A 15246-nucleotide genomic window follows, 5' to 3' on the forward strand; every position below is an offset into this window, starting at 1 on the left:
TTAATTTTTAAAGATTATCCACTAAACAAATAATGAATGATCAAAATCAAGCATATTATCTTCCATGAAATTGATGCTCCATCAGTATTGGGTGAATGCTTGGCATTTTCTGGAGTTTTGGCCCCTCTGTACCTCTTCAAAAAAATGTTCTCTCCTCATGGAACCGTTTCCCACACACTGCTCACCTGTTATGAAGCTGATGGTTGAGCTGTCACAACAGCTCAATTCTGGATCTCCCCATGTCACCATGGTAACCCGGAAGTTGTAGTACCATGCTGGCAACAGATTAGCTATTCTCTGCGTGAGAAAAACAAGCAAGGAGACAAAAGACTAAGGGGGAAAATAACATTTTTGGGGATAGAGTTACTTTCAGAAGGTCATGAAAAGAACTAAATAATTTTTCTTTTTCTTTTTTGTGCCTTTTTGTATTTCCCAGATTTTCCATAATAAAAAATTCTTTTTGGAATGAGATGATGCCTAAATAAAATGAAGTAAAAAAAATATTTAATTTAAAAATATAGTTTTAAAAATGTGATTCAAAGATACAGAGCCAAATATTTCCAATTTTGGTTTCATTTCACAATTTCCTATGTAATATTGCACAAATGAGACAGTACTTATTTGTAAGTGACTGTACAGACATAGTCCCCTATTTTTAAGACAAGTGGCCTCTCACAACTCTGTTTTTCCAATGTAGACCAGAAATCCATGAACAGGAGTCCTTCGGGGTTGTCAATGGGGTAGAGAGCAATTGTGTATTTCATGCATAACCCATAAGGACCTATGCTTCTAAAAGTTATTCCAATCTCAGAAAAAGCAATTGTTACATGTTCTCTTGAAAATCATCCTCTAATAACCTGTCATTAGGGGTATTTAACTTGTAGTGCCAAGAAGAGTCATCATTAGAATTAGGCAATGTCAATCAACTACTGAACGCCTAAGGAAATCTCTTGTGTTTTCCTCCTCAAGAACAGAAACAATAAGCACTCTATTCTACTTTAAGCAAATTCATTAGGAAAAAATGGTGATTAGCAAATAAATTCATTCAGAGGTGAAAGGTAACATCACACAATTTCCTCTGTCAAAAACAAAAACAGAACCCCAAAACCTAAAATCAAAAACCAGCTAAAAAAACCTTGAAAGTAGCAATACCTATGTGTATTTACAAAATGATCTGATTTACACATAATTTTTCTGACACATTTGGTACATAAAGGCAGGTCTATTCCCATAGGAAAGTGTGGCAGCTGGTTAAGGGGAGATTACCACAGATGCAGTTAAGGAGACAGTCGCTGCTATTTCATAGTAGGTTGTCCACTCTGATGTCATTGTTGAGGGGTTGAAATAAAACATTTCAACCACGTATTTTCTAAACACTCCTAAGTAAGGTCTGGTCCAGCTCAGAACCACTGCTGTAGGTCCCAAGGGATAGAGCATTAAATCCTTTATTCCAGTGGGAACTAAAAAGAAGAGGGGTGGGATGACACAAAGAAAGCCAAAAGGAACCATTAATATCTTAGCAACAGCCTCAAACGTCTACTTAAAAACCAGGGGTTTCACTCTTCTGATACAAATTTTTTTTTTTCCTTTTTTTAAAGACAAAATCTCACTATGTTGCCCAGGCTGGATTTGAACTCCCAGGCTCAAGCAATCCTCCCACCTCAGCCTCCCAAGTAGCTGGGACTACAGGTATGCGCCACTGTGCCCAGCTTCCCTCTGCTGATACAACCTTTGAAAACTAAGTAAATATGTTTGTCTTTGATTTTTTTCCCCCAAGTCACAAATGCTAAGGATGTCTCCCAAGTATATAATTCTAGTTGTTTCTTATTCTAAAGGTGGAATATTGGGTGGACTAGTATGGGCTTTCCATGTATGATGATAATGATTTGAGCTTGCACACCACATCTCTCCAACCAGTACTCTCATAAAGAAGTCATTATTCTTGTGGCAAGCAACTTACCAATGGCAAATGTCACAGGATCTGAAGGTGGTCCAATCAAAGGGCCTTTCCTTAGGTACATCACAACCTGATACTGGGCACCAGGAACCAGATTTTCAATAATAGGTTTGCTTGAGTTCACCTTTAAACCAAACATGCAATAAGATTTATTTAGAGCTGGGCTTTTATAATGTGACACAGAGGCTGAAATAGTATTCAGGGACTGTTTCTGGAATCACAGATGACTTTGAAATCCAGAAGTCTTTACTCATGCTGAGGAAGGTCAGATTTCAAAATCAGGATGATTTATAGTTTATGTGAACACTGAAGGGAACCCAGAACATTCAAATGCTGTGGCTATTCTAAGCTCTGTTAACTGCTTTATACCATCAATGTCAATTGCAACTGTGCACACTAGAGACACATCAGCCTCCTAACCATAATCAAATCAGCAACACCACGAGGATAGTCTGACATCCTAAATTGTAGTGTCAGCTGATTATATACAAAGATCAGTGCAGAAATCTCTTTGGTCTCTCATCACTTAGAAGCATATAATATCTAATTATATAAATGAAAACAACCTCAGGGATTATCTAGTCTAAATCTCTCATTTAATAGATAGAAAAAGAAAAGCCAGAGGATGGCCAAGGTCACATATTTAGATGTAGTGTTGGGACTAGAAGCATAGTGTTATGACCGCTAATCTACACTATGGGGGGAGGGGTCACCGAGCTAAGCATTGAAATATAGCGGTAAGGAGTTTGCAAGACTGTTGTAACTCCATAAAATTATGGTAGAGAACATTTTTCATTTAGATAAGCTCTTCCTTTTTTTTTTTAAATTCAACATTTGGTTATGTAACAAACACCACATAGAGAAAAATAGTGAGAACATACAGATGAATAAAATGCATTTCTTAAAGTTGAATGTTGGCACTCAAAAGGATTGATGATTCAACCAATAGGTTAAGAAGTGTGCTGCTTCAAACTCTAGTGTCTTTAACAGTTAAGGCAGTCTTGCTTAGTGGAAAGAACATAGGTTCTCTATTCAGATTCCCTGAAATCAAATCCTGACTCTACTCTTTATAAGCATGGAGATGTATTAAATATTTATAACTTATTTAAAATTCTTACCTTGTTTTCTTAATTATTAAGGTATAGGTAGTAATATTATATACCTCATAGAGTTGTGAGAATGCTTAAGCCAGAGTATCAGTAAATATTAACTCATGACTCTTATCAACTTTTTGGCCCCTGGGGTACATACAATTGTAGAATTGCTTCAGGAAGGAACACAAATCAATGGAGAACAATATTGTTGACAGCTTACCTATGCTGTAAGTTTTTTTCGAGGGTCTCATGAAAATGTGAAGGATAAACGTAGGACTGGTGGTATGATATGAATTTATGAATTTTAAAACTTTCCAATATCATAAACTGATTATATACAGTAGAAATCTTACAATTTGAATTGGCACAAATTGCTCTACCCCTAAGTGGAAGGAGTAGCATGCCAAAATTTATTCTCCATTGGCTTGACCAAAATAAGGTTAAATTAAATTTATAAGTTAGCATTTCTACCCTTTCTTTCTATTTACACTCTTTCACATCAGGATTTCTTGCCCATGTTTTAGATTTTTAATCCTCCTGGAAGCCATGTAGACAAAGTTAGTCAACTAGTTGTCTTCATCTGAGGGAATTTCCTAAAGAGTCAAATTATGAATAAGAACTTGTATGTTATGTACATATGCAGTACTGTTTTATTTCTTAAAAATACCTTTTAGGTGATAAGACTAATATATACTCATTGTAAAGATTGTTCACCCAATAAAAGAATAAATGAGCAAATTGGAAGTCTTTCTGTTCTCCTCCCACAAATCTCGACATTTTGGTAGGCGTTCTTCTAGACCTTCCACTAACACATATACATAAACAATATGCTGTTGAAGCACATATGTGTTATATTATCAACATTGCCCCAAACTTTTCTTTTAAAATTAACAACACATTGTAGACATTCTACCATACCTGCCAGTGCTGACTTAGCTCACTGATCACTCATTTTGCCTGTTTAGAATTATTAGAATAACACAGGATATAAAAAGTATAGAGTGTTTCAAAGTGATATTAAAGTTCCTTTAGTTTGATAATATTTTAGGCAATAGTTGATTCTAATTATTCAAATGACTACCTGGAATCATAGCAACTTAAATATGTCATTATAACAAATTCATCCTAGGAAATTATACTTTTTGAAATAAGAAGCTGCTATGTGCACATACATCACATTATTTAAAAACATGACAAGAGGGCAATGGTATTGAAAATTACTTGCCTTGGTAACAAATTATAAGGACCAATTTCCACCCCCCAATTTAGGAATATTTGCTGAGCTGTGAACCTATACTTACACTTCCATCCCTCCAGGCCTTTTTGTTTATCCTAGGCCCCCATGGGGGTGTGTTGAAAATGGGAAGAAAAAATGCTCCTGCATTCTGCTTAATAAATAATATGTGTTTTATTTTCTACAAGATCATTCCATACTTCCTCCCTCAATTTCCACCCGTCTTAGCATTCTACTATTTTCCTTACTGGCTTAGTCCTTCATTACTAAGAACTCAGTTGAGCTCATGTCTTTCCAATTAGGCACCAAGTCTATTCCTTCTCAGCTAAAGAAGTAAGAGGAAAGATGTACTAGAGAGCATCGCTGGAAGAAATATACAATAGACTCTTAAATAATGGGGTCGAACTAGATGATAGTGAAAGTTTCTTTGAGTCTGAAATGGTCTTATTTCCACTTTACGTGATTCTCTTTCCATTTGGCTCTTTTTTGTACATTATTACAGTTGCTCAGGTTTTTCTATGGAGGAACTCCAGAACATCTCCATTTCCCTCCCTTGATTCAAAAAGCATCCAGTTAGGTCTGTATGATAATAAATGGTAACACTCTTCTTTCGCATGTTTACTATTACTATTCTCCAGACACTGCTTTAAGCACTGAGTCCTTTTATCTTTATTCCAACCCTATAAGGATATGTTTCTTTTTAGGTTACAGATGAAGACACCGAGACTTACAGAGATGAAGAAGGTTGCTCAGGTTCTTCTAGCTGGTAACTGTTAAAATCAGGTCTGAAACCCAAGTCTATTTGGCTCTGGAAACTGTGCTCTGGACTCCATCAAGATGGACAGTAGAGGGGACCCTTCCCTACAGCAGCACATGCAATCAGACAGAAACAGCACTGGCTGGGAAGTCAGGTCACTGGGGTTCTGGTCTCTGCTCTGATCCTAATCAGTTGTGTGGCTTTGGGTAAGTTCCTTAAATATTTGGCCTCTTAACTTTATCATGTCTTCATTTGTAAAGCTAAAAGACTGATTTGTCTTTTTGTCCTATTTTGTTAATTATGATATATTCCTGTAAGTGTCAGAAGCATTCATGGACCAAACAAAAATAAATATAAATACATATATTATATGGTGCTTCCTAATTCTGAAATGTATGATTGTATGCGAGTCTTTGAAGAGAATAGTGAGAGCACATTTACTGTGAAGAATTAACTGAGTTCTTTGTGTAACACAGATTGAGCAATGACTTTATGTTCAACATTTGTTGATTAATAAATAGCACTGAAATGGTTTTTAGAAGGAATACATCACAAAACTCTTTCCTCAGAACATTTGCATACAAAGTCATGCATGAAATAACACAGAGATATGCAGTATATGTCATCATTACATACATATGATGAGTACAAATTCAAATTAACATGTACAGCGTACCTACATGGAAGGCCAGGCTCTAAACTTCATTAATGGTTCAGATCTACTTTCTCCTTATCTCTAGCACCCCACACAGGACCCACCTTGCACACACACGAGTCAACAGAGCTGCAGGGCAGAGTAGGGGCTCTAGCAGCAAATGTCACAGATGATCACATATACAAAGCAATGATCCTATGGTACAGTCAGTGGTAGAGACAAAGTAGAGAGAGTGAGACTATAAAATAGTGAAATATTATGATTAGTATTAATATGTGTTTGGTTTCAGAATCACTCTTATTTTAGAATGATGAAAATCCTTTGCTTGACCAAACTTTAGTTGGGCTTCTGAACCTTCTCCTAAGGCACTTCCGGGCACTTCCTTGTAAAATCCAGTGTTTGCAAAGAATCTTGCTAGGTCAGTTTAACAAGAATCTCCATCCTAAATATCTGATCACCCTTGATATCTGATCAAGCCCCGTGTCCCCCACCACCCCCAGGTGACATCTGATCACCCTGGCCTGTCTTCAGCAAGAATCCTGTTAGGTTGGTCTTGCCAGAAACCCCCTGATCCCTGATATTTCCTCTCAGTAGTTTCTCATCCACTAATCACCCCCCGCCCCCTGCCGCTGCTTCTTGGCTATGAATTCCCATTGGCCAGTGCTGTATTCGCAGTTGAGCCCAATCTCCCTCCACCACTTCGAGACCTCACTGCAGTGATCCCTGTGCCTATTGTGATGATCCTGAATAAAGTCTTCCTTACCATGCTTTAATAAGTATCATTGAATAGCTTTTTCTCCAACAAGAGCCACATTTTGAATCTTTTATTTAACATAAACATAGTACCATTGAATATAGAATTAAAAAAAATATTCTTATTTTTTGTTCTGCATAATGGTTGCTTTAGGAAATAAGCCCAAAGCCCAAGTTAAACCCATCCTGCTGACGACATCTTGTAGATTCCTCTGATTAATGGCCACATGACTCTAGGCTGTGTTAACTGAAGAAAATGATGATGTTCCTAATTTGGAAAGAAGAGCTTTATTTCTCACAAAGGACCGTAGCCTATGGGTGGCCCATTCCAACAGGCTAGAAAGCAGTGCCCTGGCCAGAAGCCAGGAACACGTGCTTTGAGTCAGGGACAATAGGAAAAGAATTTATACTGAGCGGGATGGTCAAATATAAATATCTAACAAGCTATAGAGGAGTCATGATAAACACCTGCCTGTGCCATGGAGCTCCATGCTCAGAAAATGGCTGCCTCTGGTGTCAAAAGGGGAAGCAGATGAGAAAACCCTCTGCGCATGCTTGGTAGACAGGTTAAAACCACTCCATGGTTGGTGGTCTCCTATCAGAAAAGAGCGCTGGTCTGGAAATCAACATTGGTTTCTGTTTAGCCCTTAGGAAAAAAGCCTGATGGCCATTAGCAAGGGAGGGGATATAATGACGCGTATCTGACCTTCGATCCTGTCATGGCTGGAAACTCAGTTTTAAGGTTTCTCTGGGGTTCCCTTGGCCCTATCTATCTGTACCTTTAGCCGTGGGCTTCTTATGTGAAAGACGTGTAATTTGTATATTAGGTAGAGCAAGGAAGAAAATGCACTTTGCAGCAGTTGAATTCTAAGTCATGGTCTGTAGGGAAATACCTTTTTCTATCACTGTAAAGTGTCAGTCATCTTGGGTATGCTCAGAGAAGGACGCTAATAAGCTGCACAATGAGCTGTGATTACTGGTTAATCAGTTTAGCATATTTATTCCTTAATTTAATTCAAGTCAACGGGTAGCCTCATTCTCAAGTAAGGGCTTATCTCAGCATTCTATGGCTTTGTAGTGCTCCAAAGGCTACAATTCCTGAATTCATCTTGCCAACTTAAAATTTCTCATTGTTTGAATTTCATTAAATGCCTAATTTTCCTGGGAGGAATAGAAAATCTCAAATAGCTTTCACATAGCAAACATGTTTTCTGAGTATTACGTTTCCAATGTACTCTCCATGAATCGATAATTTAATTTTTTTTGCCTTTAGGGAAGAAAATGTGTTTCTAAGACACCAAAACCCGCCAAATTTAACCTCATAAAAAATTAAAATAAAACCGGATTTTGGGAAAATAGGACTGGGCCCCAGGTTCTTAGGGAATCTGAGAGCCAGGTGGACTCTCAGCTCACGTTGCAGTTTCACTGGGGGTGGGCACTGGGTGTGTGCATTCACTCTGTCAGCCACTCAGAGGATCGCCAGTTTGCACACTGTCTCTGCCTCTTCTCAGTTATGATTGGTAAGGGAGGCGTTTTGTTACTTTATATACCTTTAATTTTTGCATTGTTTTTTCACTGAGCATATGTTACTTTTATAGTCAAAATAAAAATTAAAAGAATGGAAAAAGTAAAACAAACAAACGAAAATCCCTCAAACCCTCTGTTGGTTGTCTCCACCCCTGGGATGTTTTTCTGACCAATTTCCAAATCCCCTTGTCCTAACCCCACTCTCTCAACGCACCCGACCATGTTTCTCATGCTCTGCTGGTTCTTCCTGTGAACTCATCTGGCCTCTCTTCATTTGTTTTTAGCCTAAGCCTTGTTCTGTGTGGTGTAGTAATTCTATGTTCATGTATTCATTGTTCTCACTAGATTATAAACTCTGCAAGAGCAGGGTGTTTAAAAATTACCTAGATTTCCAACATCTATCCTAGTACCTGGCACATGACGGGTGCTCAGCAGATTCTCTTGAATAAGGGGTGAAAGTAAAAGGAACAGGGCCCTCCTATGAAGGGAAAGGAAAATGACAGGGGAACTGAAGAGCCATTCCCTCTCGTTCCTGGCTCCTCTCGTGGCCCTTGGTAACATGGCTTACAACACGCCCACCCGGACAGACCTCAGCCCTGCTTCCTGCAACTGCCTCCTTGCATTGCCCTGCGAGGCTGCGTTTTAGTAGGACAGGTGTTTCCGTCCGTGTTTCCTTTCCTTTACCTGAGTGCAGTACTGCTTTTCAAGCCTCTGGCTCTCCTTTTGTTTCTGGCAGGTCAGTGACACCACAGACACAATGGTGCTGTTGTAGTTCTCTTGGGAAGACGTCCAGGACATCAAGGCAGTGGTCGAGCTCAAAACATGGACACTCACATGCTGGGGCTTCTCAGTCAACTCTTCAATCCACTCTCCTGAAGGACCTGAGCATTGCAAATGAGAACACAAGGGACGTTGCACACTGAGCTGGTTGACAGAAAAGATCCTAGTTTTAAAAATCATGCTGTTTTCCTTTTGCCCTTGCAAAGAGGTCCAAAGTAAGATTGGCAGTCTGACTGGCAACTCTTTAGATCTTCTGCCTAGCTGCAATCCCAACTCCATGACCTCACCCGATCTAAACGACAGCAGCCTCAGCAACAGCGACAACAAAAATGGTTCTGCTGGAAGCCGGGAGCTCCACTTCAGTCATCATGCACATCTATTTGAGAGTATTCTGGTAAATTCTTCAGAGAGAATTTACTTCTTTTTGAAAAAAGAGTGGGTGTGGCAGTGTGGCATTCACCAATGTGTATAATTCCTTTGCTAGTAGGGTCATTAGTCCCCAGAAATAATTACTCTAAAATTCAAATTAACCTCTACTACTATTCTATAAAAAAATTTAAATTTGGCGGCAGCAGGAGCAAAGAGGCAGGCTGGGACTGTATTAGAGAAGAAACAGGCAGCAGGCTGCATCAGTTAAAGAAGCTGGCTGAAACCTGGGTGATAATTTGAGGGAGAGGATAGGTTCCTTACCACAAAATAACCCCACAGAAGTGCCCACCATTAGCTTTGTTCTTTTGAGTTTCTAAAGTGGTTTTTAGCAAATGCCTGACATGTAGGAAGGACTCAAGAAATGTTAAGGCGATGATTATCTGCAGAAATTCCCTGCTGAAATGCAAATGTGCAACTTCCTTTTATTTGCTTACGACGCATTTCTCTGTTCCTTAATCGAACCGGCTGTATTCCTAGGCTGAAACCTGGGAGAGGGAAAGGAGCAAGTGGCTTTGCTGGGCAGGGCAGACTTCGGCTCAGTGTAAATAGTGCAAGGGAAATAATAATAATAATAAAATGATAATGATAGCAAAAAGACATAGCACCTACTATATACTAGGCTCTGTTTTAAGTTTATACGTGCTTACATATTTTAATCCTTTCATTTTTATAACAAGCCTATAAGTACCACCATTAAATCTCATTTATCAGAGGAGGAAACTGAGGGAGAAATAGGGTAAGTAGAGCTGAGATTCATACACAGGAAGTCTGATTCCAAAATCCATGCTCCTAATCCTGCATAAGACTTTTGAAGCACTGTGAAATAGTGAAAAGTTTGGAGATATGAAAATTGGGCCAAGACTAAGTTTTGCTCATTATTAGTGATGCAACCTTGGGAAAATGATTTAATTTCTCTGAATCTCAGTGTTTGCATCTGTCAAATGGAAAAATCATGGGAAGTTCAAATTGAAAAGAACTTTAGAGATCCAGTGCCTTATTTTACCGATGGGGAAACTGAAGCCAGAGATGTGAATGACCTGCCTAATGTCACAGAGCTAATGACACAGCCCAGATCTGCCCCCGAGTCAGTGCTTTCTGACGACATATCATGATGCCTTCTTATTAATCTATTCACAAGGTTGTTGTTGGGATCAATAAGACAATATAGAATAGAGAAATATACAACTGAAAAGTGTAGTTACTGTTTTGAAGGGTACTGGTATAGCGGGGGCACACAGAAAGGAAGTGGGAGGAAGCGAACAAATTCACTTATTTAATAGTTGTACATTAGTACTGACCTGATAATCAACTCAACGTAAGGGGTCATTGCAGGCTGTAGAGAAATAGATTTTGTTATCAAATATTCCTAGGTTCTAATCTTCGTTCTGACACTTGGGAAAATCACTGAATTTTCTGAGACTTGGCATTTTTTTACATGAAAAATGGGGATAGCCTCATGGGAAGAACTGAATACTCGATTTTGGTCTCATTCTCAAGTAAGCTCGTGTCCAAGATCTCCCACACTTGAAACACACGCAAGGCAATTATGAATACACTTTCTGCACGTCTGATGGATATGTTAGGCCTTTTGCCAGCAGTGACATTTTTGTTTTTTTTAAGTAAAAATGTCAGATGAGACATTTTCAACCTTTTTAAATTGCTACATAAACTGATCTCCTCCCTCTGCCCTTATCCTTCCCCTCCCACTCACCTTTTTGAGAATTATTTAATGAAATATAGTATTTTGCCTTTGGAGAAGGCAATGGAAAGGTGGTTATCCTTTTCTGAGACTAATTTTTATTCCTTGCCTTCTGGTTTTTCTTTCTGCTGATCAGAGGCACATTTAACTCCTGAAAAGTTGGTAACTGATTTTTGGCCTCTAAACTTCCAGGACACATAGGTTAGCTGAATGTGTTGTAGAGAAATGCAACATGTGCAGCCTTTAGAGGCTAGCTTCCACTCTGCTTTTGCCCTATGCGATCAGTAGAAGCTGCCCTAAGACTTGACATTGGGCTTTTAGGAAGCTCTAGCTTTGGCTTCTCCTGCCAATTTTATGGAGACTGCCTGGCTATAACTACATTTGAATCTTTGTCTTTCTTTTGACCTCCAAAAGCTCGATATTCTAATGAGATTTTTCACACAATCCTATCTAATGTTTCATTATGGCGCAAACTGCGTGTCCATATCCTTGGAGAGTTTGTTATGGCGAGTGCAGAAGGTCAGTTTAATAAATGTACAATCATCACAATTATAAAAAAAAAATATTGAAGTTAAATCCCTGGGTAGGTTTGCTACTATTAAACATACATATATTTCCTCTGCTATCAAAAGCTCATGGATTGGGGCCTCTCCTGACCTTGAAGAATTCCCAGGATCCCTAAGGTCCGTGAATAATTGATATCTGAGCATCATTAATCTCACCAGTTTCCGATTGTTCTAGAGCCCCTGTAAGTGCAAAATAATCTTTTTGCTACTTACTGATATAAAAGCTGAGTGATTTTGCTGACTGACTTTTTCGAGTTTCACAAGCTCCTGAAGAACTAAAGGTTGTCACAGATAACTTGTATTTCCCGGGCTCCTTCAGCTCTGCAACAAATTCATGTGCTTCTTCATCCACTGTCAAATACTCAGTAAAGTTCTCTAAATCGTATATAAAAAAGAGAAGATACATCAATGGATACCTGGAAGGGCCCTGGGTATAGACAAGTCAATTAATTTAAAAAATAGGTATTTTTTATATTCTTTCCTATACCTCTAAGCTATAAAAGAAAGATGAAGAAGAGTTCAATTTTTTTCATAATACTTTTAAATAACAAAACTAAAGCATGGTGTCCAAATATATAAAATTAGGGATGAGTGTATACTGCATATCCTTATGTACTCTTAACCAAAAAAATTATGTGCAAAAAATAGAAGGAGAATGTTAAGAGAACATAACAATCATTGGCTCTCTCAACTGGATAGAAGGGATTAAGAAATAACCAGCACCAAATATAAAGTCTTTGTGGTAGCATTAAATACCCAGGAATGCTTTAAAATATACTGAATTATTTCCAGCTAGAAATAATTCTTCCGGATAAATTTTATGACACTTGTAATATTTTTCCTTCGTCTCTTTGCTTCCAGAACTTTTACAAGTAAGAATTACTTGACATTGCTTCACAGTTCATCTCCTGCTGCTTATTACTTCATTTAAAGTCACGTCATCAGATGGTGACTATCATAGCCCTCAAAAGAACACTCTGTCGTCAGATAAAAGCATGATAGAACCTTCATGGAAACAGGCTGTAAAAAAATTCTGAGTTACAAGATCCTATTTCCCATAGATTATATTGAGGAACAGAAAAATAAAAGACAGATGAAGGGAACTTTTTTTTTTAATATAAGCAATTCCAGGCAAATGACTTTTGACTCAAATAATTGGTAGTGACAAAGGATTTCAATTTCATGTAATATTTAGGTATGATTAAATGCTCTCTCATCTAGCATAGAAGAATCCACAGATTTTATATCTCATTCTATCAAATAAAATAGGAGAAAACAATATGTTACATATAAGACTACATGATTCTAATGTCCCACCCTGAACATAAGGCTGTTATTAATGACTTCAAATTTTCACAACTTAAGAACCTTTGCCACCCAAACTACTAGATTGGAAAATATAAAATGAAATATATTACTGTAAAAACAAAACAAACAACAAATAACCATAAAAATCTACCAAGCAACAACTGAGATATACTTCATGACCCAAATTTGCTGAATGCCATGGCTCTGCTTTCATAAATTAGTGGACTAAAATATAAAGTATGAATCTCAAAGGCTGCATAAGTGAATACAAGATATAGTATAGTAACTAGAGTGGAAATACTAGTTGCTGTGTATTTTCTATTTTGCTATCGGCTCTTCTTTGGAAAAATTTGGGTGCTGGTTCCAGAGGGGTACATCCTCAAGGGAATAAGAGTAATTGGTAAGCAGGACTTGGGCCTTATGCTCTTGGGGGAGTACTCATTTTGCCAGAAAGATTTTTTACTGCATGTTTCACAAATTTTCATATAAGAAAAAAGAAAATTTCTCTAGGATATTCTGCGATGCTTAGATCTTTAATTCAAAATATTTCCAAATATAAGGTTTTCCTCAGTGTCCTGAGGTATGTGAAATATTGGGCAGTGAAATGTGTATAGACGGATCTTGTGAATCACCCAAAACTTCAGATTTGGATCCAACCTATTCATTTTGGTTTTCTGTTCTCATTCCTTGTTGGATACTTAATTAAGTTCTTCCATTTCTTTACCGTTATTATTTTGATATTAACTATCTACCATCAGTCTTTCTTTCTAAACTCAAATTTAAAAACATTTCCATTTCCTTTCTTTTGTACCATTTCTTATTTCCTCTGATTTCCTACTGCTTTACCTTCTCTTTCAATACGAATATGGAACCCATCAAAGGCAGTGGGTGGTTTTGGTGGTAACCAGCTCAAGATCATTTGCACAGGGAGAAAGGAGAAAGAGGCTGATGTTGACTTCTCCATCCCACTGAGTGTATTGTTATATTCCGTGGGAAGTACACTGACAAATTCATCTTCACTTTCAGGAGTTGCAGACGCACTGTCCCACCAATATGGCTGAGATGTAGTTCCGTAATCACTGCTGTTAAACTCAGCCCAACCAGAAGAAATGTTGCCAGAAGGAATTTCAGAAGTTTCTTCTGTAAAATGGAAGACCTTGTCTTTTCCGATTGTATCTTGGGATCTCATGAATGATTCTTCTGGAAAACTGCCACTCTGTTCTTCCCAATTGTTTTTGTTCAAGTTTACAATACGAACAGAAATATTTTGAGGTGGATAAGGGGCTGTAAGAAAGAGAATTTTCATTTTCAAGTAATTGTAGTAAATACTGAATCTATTGAGTCAAATACATAAGCAGATTTACAAAATAGAGTTTAATTTTACTTCCAATATATACACGTATTTATATCAAGGACAATTGTGGCTTTATGTATACATACTTTTAATATTTTGTGAATGTTGTGTACATGTTAGCACATCACCAGTCACACTCATGATATAATGCGTTTTGAAGTGGTAATTTAATCACTTCTAACGCAGAGCATGTAAATATTCATCAGTTTATCCCAATCTTACTTTTTAAAAAATGTACCTCTGTCCCTGAATATTTATTACAAAACCCCTATCTATAATATAGCTATCAAGATAAAAATATTCCATGTGACACAGTTGCACCTAGGAGAGTTGCATACATGACTTGCCTTTAGAGATGTTAACACACATATTGGAAATACGGTTTCATACCTCACTTCTGTAAAATGACACATATGAGCACAAAATGAGTTTATGAGCTATGCATACTTTTTTAGAGGTAAAATATGAAGACATACTGCATGGTCTCTGCCTGCAACAGTTTCTATCTATCCTTCAAAAAGTATCTTTAATATCACGTCTTCCATGAACTTCTAATAAAAATTTATCTCTCACTCTTTTGTGCTGTTAAATGGCTTTGTACCTCTTTTATCCCATTTATCTTATTCTGCCTTGTATTACTGCCATTTGTATAGTGGCTGTACCAGTTTTTGAGAACAAGGACTCCGTCGCACCAGTCTTTGTCTTCATCTCTCTCAGTACTTAGAACTTTCAGGTAGAGGGTGTGCAATTAACGTATCTTTACTTGAATAATGAAAAATACAAATAGAATTTTAGACATTGACACGAGACAAATTAGTTATTTAGCTGAAAGTTTCCTGGTCTTGGCCTAATTAATGAGAATTATGATATCTTTGAATTTCAAATTGTAAGGGGCTCGGGAGTGATCTATCATAACCCATTCCCAGCGCTCATATGCATGACATCTCCAGCCTTCCCACTGAGTCAGGGATGTTAGGCACACACAGTGTTGTTCATATTGGTGATGGGTATTTAGGAAAAAATATTTACTTTATCCATCCATGCTTCCACCCATCCATTTGTCCATCCATCCATCCATCCTATAATAGTGCTTCATATTAGTGATGCTACTAAAATTAAGCACCACAAGATTT

General features: G+C 37.7%; 1 protein-coding gene across 1 annotated transcript in view; it reads right to left on the reverse strand.

Moving 5' to 3' along the window:
* The window catches only part of PTPRO (protein tyrosine phosphatase, receptor type, O), a 271543-nt gene that overhangs the window by 91156 nt on the left and 165141 nt on the right, over positions 1-15246 (reverse strand). Inside the window, 6 exon segments of the mRNA XM_012662778.1 lie at positions 186-297; positions 1267-1460; positions 1961-2081; positions 8662-8858; positions 11665-11826; positions 13606-14093. Of these exon segments, the coding sequence (XP_012518232.1) occupies positions 186-297; positions 1267-1460; positions 1961-2081; positions 8662-8858; positions 11665-11826; positions 13606-14093 (1274 nt within the window).

This window comes from Propithecus coquereli, unplaced genomic scaffold (assembly GCF_000956105.1).
Source record: "Propithecus coquereli isolate 6110/MARCELLA unplaced genomic scaffold, Pcoq_1.0 Scaffold78, whole genome shotgun sequence".
Classification (NCBI taxonomy): Eukaryota; Metazoa; Chordata; class Mammalia; order Primates; family Indriidae; genus Propithecus; species Propithecus coquereli.